The following is a 6,229-nucleotide window of genomic DNA, read 5'->3' on the forward strand; positions in this document are numbered from 1 at the left end:
AACCACAAATATGAAGACTGTGAAGAAAATCAAGACAAGTGCTGTAACTGTGGAGGACAACACAGGGTGACATATGGGGGATGTGAGGTTAGAAAGAAGGCAGTGGAAATTCAACAGGTAAAAACAATCAACAACATCAGTTATGCAGAAGCAGTAAAAAAGGTGCAAGTACAGAAAGTTAGAATAGAAAATGTAAAAACCCAACAAGTAGTAACACCAAGTCAAACACAGATAGAACAAACAAAATCAGAGTCTGAAGTTACAGTAGAAAAGATCATGTTGTTCATCGCTTATGTTATCAACTGTACAGACCAAGTCAAACACAAAACTGAAAAAATCAAGATCATAGTGAAAGGAGCAGAAAAGTTTTTGGGGATAAAAGACATAACATGGGAACACATTAACAAGACACTTGGGGGAGATGGGAAAACGGGAACACCAGGAGAGAGAGCCGTATGATCATCTTACAGTGGAACGCCAGAAGTTTAATAGCAAACGGACAGGAATTTAAAGCGTTCATTAAAAACAGCACAAACAAACCAGATATAATATGCATCCAGGAAACATGGCTCATCTCTAACCTAGATTTTGTAATCAAAGGATATACCAATATAAGGCGCGATAGAGAGGAGGGTAAGGGAGGGGGTTGTATTATTTTCATTAAAGAAGGAATTCAACACAGATTATTAACAAAAGGATCAAAGTTAGAGTTTATAATAATTGAGACATGGACAAAAAATGGAAATATCAAAATCATAAATTATTACAACCCAGGTAAAAGATTGACAATAGAAACTCTGGATAATATTATTTCACATTTAGATGGGAAAGTAATTTGGTGTGGTGATTTTAATGGGCACAGTACGTTATGGGATACTCATAATGATCACAATGGTTTAATAATTGAGGAGATTATGGATAATAAAAATCTAGTTTGTTTAAATGATGGAAGCAGCACAAGAATAAATATCACATCAGGAACAGAATCAGCAATAGATCTCACATTAGTTTCAGACTCACTGGCAGGAATCAGTTCATGGCAAATTCTTAAAGACACCACAATAGGCAGTGATCACCATCCCATAATAACAAAACTGGATTTAGAAACACGACAATATGACACACGGGGAGCACATACATGGAATTTCACTAACGCTAATTGGGCAACATTTTTGGGAACGAGTGACAGAGAGATGGGGAAAATAGATTTAGACGTAGAAATTAATCAATTAAATATGTCCATTTGTTCATCTATTGTAGAAGCAGCAAACAAATCTATAAAGAAGAAAGGAGGAAAGAATAACAAAAAGATTGTTCCATGGTGGACAAAGGAGTGTGAAAAAGCAATTAAGATGAGAAATAAGGGGTTTAAAAAATTAAAAAAGAATCACAATACTCAGAATCTTATCGAATATAAAAAACAACAAAGCATTGTAAGAAGAACCATAAAAAATGCAAAACGAGAATATTGGGAGGGGATTCTGTAGTTCAGTGGGAAGAGAAACAGAAATAGGTAAAGTTTGGTCGATGATTTAAAGAATGAATGGAGTGAGACAAGAGTATGGGTACCCAGTTTTGAGTGATGGAGAAGTAACGGCAGTTGAAAATAAGGATAAAGCAGAAATGATGGCAAAAGCTTTTATTAAAATCCATAGTTCAAACAATATTAGTGAAGAAGGGAAAAGAGGAAGAGAGAGAACCATAACAGAATATAGAAAATTATTAGAAGAAGAGGAAGGAGAAAATGATTTATTAAATAAACCATTTACCAAAACTGAATTAAACGGAGCACTTCAAAAATGTAAACTCTCAGCACCAGGAAATGATCATATTTGTTACATAATGATTAAACACCTCAGTGAAGCATCAAAAGATATTATTTTAGAATTATTCAATAGAGTCTGGCAAGAAGGAAAAATACCACAGTCTTGGAAAGAAGCAGTAATCATCCCAATACGAAAACCAGGAAAAGATCACACCAAACCAGAGAACTACAGACCGATAGCTTTAACATCTAACATCTGCAAAATTATGGAGAAAATGATAAATGAAAGAATAGCATATTATGTAGAAAAAAAAGGTTATATGTCCAAATATCAAAGTGGTTTTAGAAAAGGAAGAAACACGATGGATCCAGTCTTGTGTCTGGAGCATGAGATCAGGAAAGCCCAGATTAATAAAGAAAGTGTGGTAGCTGTATTTTTTGACGTAGAGAAAGCGTATGACATGATGTGGAGAGAGGGACTACTTATAAAAATGAAAAAAATGGGAATCACAGGACGAATGTTTAAATGGATTAAAAATTTTCTATCAGACAGACAAATACAGGTGAGAATAGGACAAGATTATTCTGACAAATACTACATAGAAAATGGGACACCACAGGGAAGCATAGTTAGCCCTTTGTTATTCTCTATAATGATCAACGACATGTTTGATGGTGTAGAAATAGGAATGGGAAGGTCTTTATTTGCAGATGATGGGGCTTTGTGGAAGAGAGGCAAAAATCTACAGTTTATTATAAAAAAGGTACAGGAAGCAATAACAACAGTTGAAAAATGGTCAAATAGATGGGGATTAAAATTTTCAGTAGAAAAGACAAAATCAATAATTTTCACAAGAAAAAAAACACCTAATAATAATGAACTCAAGTTGTACGGGAAAGTAATTGAAAGAGAAAAACAGTTTAAATTTCTGGGCATCTGGTTTGATGAGAGACTAACATGGACAGTGCACATCCAAAAAGTAGCTGACAAATGTAAAAAGATTCTAAACATCATGAGGTGTTTGACAGGGAAAGACTGGGGAGCAGACAGGAAAGCACAAAGGACCATATACACAGGATTAATCAGATCAATAACAGACTATGGGAGTATCGTTTATAGTTCAGCTTCAGAAACAAATTTAGAAAAGTTAAACAGTATTCAATATCAGGCATTAAGGATTATTACCGGGGCATTCAAAACAACACACACAGGATCAATATTAGTAGAAATGGGAGAACCACCACTGAACATCAGAAGAGAACAATTAGCATTAAATTACTGGGCAAATCTGAAAGGACACGAACAAAACCATCCAACACAAGAAATATTAAAACCTTGCTGGGAGAAAGAAAAGAAACACACAAAAAACTTTGGATGGACCATAAATCAAAAGTCAGCAGAAAGTCAAATAGATGATCTTAACGTCAGCCCAACAGTTCCACTTCCAAACATACATCCATGGTTATTCACAGACACAACAGTTGATTTAAAAATATTAGAACAAAATAGAAATGGATTGATTTCAAATACAGTTATCGAACACATCAATAAATATTATGGATATGTAAAAATATATACAGACGCTTCAAAAAATACAGCAGGGCAAATAGGGGCAGCATTTATTGTACCAGAGTTTGGAGTTAAAGTAGGGAAGAGATTAAACAACAAATTATCAGTATACACCGGAGAAATGGTCGCAATATTACTGGCAGTTCAATGGATAGAAGACAATCAACCACTCAGATCAGTCATATGTTCAGATTCCAGTTCATCAGTAATTAGTATAAAAAACAGTTGTTCAGAAAGCAGACCGGACATATTGATAGAAATACAGCAAACATTATTCAAAATTAGTATGATGGGGTTAACGGTTACATTTTTATGGATTCCAGCTCACATAGGGATAAGAGGAAATGAAATGGCAGATAAAGCTGCAAAGGAGGCCACCAAACACAACTCAGTGGAAATAGAGGTAAAATTCAGTCGGGCAGAAATAAAAAGCATCACAAAACAGAGAATGAGGGAAAAATGGCAAAAGCAATGGGAAGAAGAAAGAAAAGGTCGATGGTTCTACATAATTCAACGAAAAGTTGGAGAAATGAGAAGAGCTGAAAGAAACAGAAGGGAAGAAACTGTCATCTCAAGACTCAGATTTGGACACACAGGATTGAACAGGACATTATTCATCATAGGGAAACATAACACGGGAAAATGTGACCATTGTGGGGAAGATGAGACCATACAACACGTGCTAATGATCTGCCAAAACTACCATCATGAAAGAAGACAAATGATTCAAAGACTCAATGCAATAAACGTCAGATTTGACCCTGTAGTGCTGCTCCAAGCAAATTCAAGTTCTGCAAGTACCAACATCTTGTTGAAATACCTGAAAAGGACTCAGTTGTTTGAGAGAATATGAGCGTTTTTTATTCTTATGGATATAAGTTATTTATTTACTTATTTTTTTTTATTTATTTATTTTTTTATTTATTTTTTTTTTTTTTTTGAGCGACATTATAGTTGGAAAACTAAAACAGTAGATGGCGGTAATGCTTCAAAATCTTGAATGCCAACCGCCAAAGAAAAACTAAGAAGAAGAAGAAGAATGTTTTGTTCCAGCTGTTGGCAGCACGAGCTCTCCAGTAAGACTAAGACAAAACATGAGACATTAGAGATCAAGGACCAGGAATCATCTAAATGCAACAAGGAGGTGAAATGCATTGTTCAAGAAGAAAACTGCTGCTGCTATGAGTGCACTGAGCAGCTGAAAACAGCCCAGCATGAAAAGCTGGAAGTACTGCTATGAATGGCTCTGCAAGTAAGTAATCTGATTACTGTTAAACATGTATCATAATGTTAGCTACCTTAGTCTTATAGTAACACATCGTGTTGTGTTAGTCCTGGCAAGTAGCAACGCTTTATCAGTGTATGTAAACAGAGTGTACATTAATTTTGGTGTTACAATTAAAGTTATCACAGTTGATGTGGAAAATCAGATGATGCTATATAGTTTTTCTCCTTCAGATCAGATGAAAAGAAGGGAATGCAGACAGGCAGCACCTGGCTGAAGTGCATGGATGTCTCACCTCCACCCAGTCACTGCTGGCAAAATAAGGTGAGAAGTCCAGACAGTGAATGCAAAATGTGAAGTTGTCCAGGATTTTCTATTATAAATTAAGTGTACTAATCCACCACAGGCCTGGACCCAAACTGGCAGCCTGCATGGACCAGCACCAGTGGAATGAGGTCTTAAGCTCGAGGAAAGCAAAGGTCCATCTCCTGGACAGTCTGTGTGAGTAGCTGCAGAACCAATTTGCTGATGAATTCCAGGGTTCTTCATGCAACCAAGTTGGGGGACCTGAAGTCTTGGCCTGATGCACAACACTCTGAAGGTATATAATTTGTCCTAATATTTTTCAATTTTAAAATAATTTACACACTTGTTTAGTTTAACTAAATATTTGTGGGATTATTTATGTGTGTTTCTGCAGTTTGGGGAGGCAGAGGTAGATGAACTGACAAGTCCTTCAAGCCTCATGAGTGACAACCGATCTCATCCCAGACCAGTGGACAATTTAAAAAAACTTTTGTACCAATGACACCCTCTATTCTACAACTTGGCCCGAGATAATTTGAATGCTACAGCATCAGTGCCCTGATATGCTCAGCTTGGTGTACCTCGTTCTCTCCATTCCAGCCTCCACCACGGACTGAGAGAGGATACATGGTGTACATGATGTGCTATGTTAAATAAGACTAAGTACATATGTATGGTAAACTTCTTTACTGTGAATGGTTTTTCTGACAGAGTTAAAAAATAAATCATATGATTTATATAATCTGATTCTACTGGTGGGATTTGTAACCAAAAGAAAGCGTTACGAACAAAAAAGACAAATAGTGGCTGGTAAAATGTCTGAGTGGCTGGTGGAGAAATGTTTTTAATTTCCACCCCGTTCACTGCTTGGGTTATATACATTCAAAAAATATACCAAAAAATTTACATAACAAGGAACAAATGTAGAGGTTTATATCAAATTAATGTTATTGATCAAAGTATAAAGCTGTTGAGCAGATTTATTTACTTTTAACCGACTCACAAAAATATTTCAGGTAATTTTCCCAATGACATAAATTCGGATTCACCTTTAAGGTCTACATTTATGAACAAAAACTTTTCCTAGTGATACTAGGTTATTAATTAAAAATTTTATTTTAGAATTTTGAAAATAAACACCAAATTTCATTATTGTTAAAGTCCGATCTGGCAATTCAGTTCCCTGGGCCTGAAGCCAACCCCACGCCCTGCTCCAAAAGTCTTGAGTGACAGCTGTCCTTTTAAAAGAACTAACTCATATTATGCTTTTGTTGCTGAGAACAGACTAAAATTAACTTTCATAAAACAATAAAACAACAAACATAGACCCAACAGGTCAAATAAATCAAATCCTTTTTATTAC

General features: G+C 35.6%; 1 protein-coding gene across 1 annotated transcript in view; it reads left to right on the plus strand.

Annotated features, from left to right (window-relative positions):
• The window catches only part of LOC119413748, an 880,117-nt gene extending 875,895 nt beyond the window's left edge, over positions 1 to 4,222 (plus strand). Inside the window, exon 2 of the mRNA XM_037680808.1 lies at positions 2,111 to 4,222. Within this exon, the coding sequence (XP_037536736.1) occupies positions 2,128 to 4,188 (2,061 nt within the window). The 5' untranslated portion in view covers positions 2,111 to 2,127 and the 3' untranslated portion in view covers positions 4,189 to 4,222. The remainder of the gene's footprint in view (positions 1 to 2,110) is intronic.
• The last annotated feature ends 2,007 nt before the right edge of the window (positions 4,223 to 6,229 follow it).

This window comes from Nematolebias whitei, chromosome 1 (assembly GCF_014905685.2).
Source record: "Nematolebias whitei isolate Nwh7 chromosome 1, NemWhi1, whole genome shotgun sequence".
NCBI classification, from domain to species: Eukaryota; Metazoa; Chordata; class Actinopteri; order Cyprinodontiformes; family Rivulidae; genus Nematolebias; species Nematolebias whitei.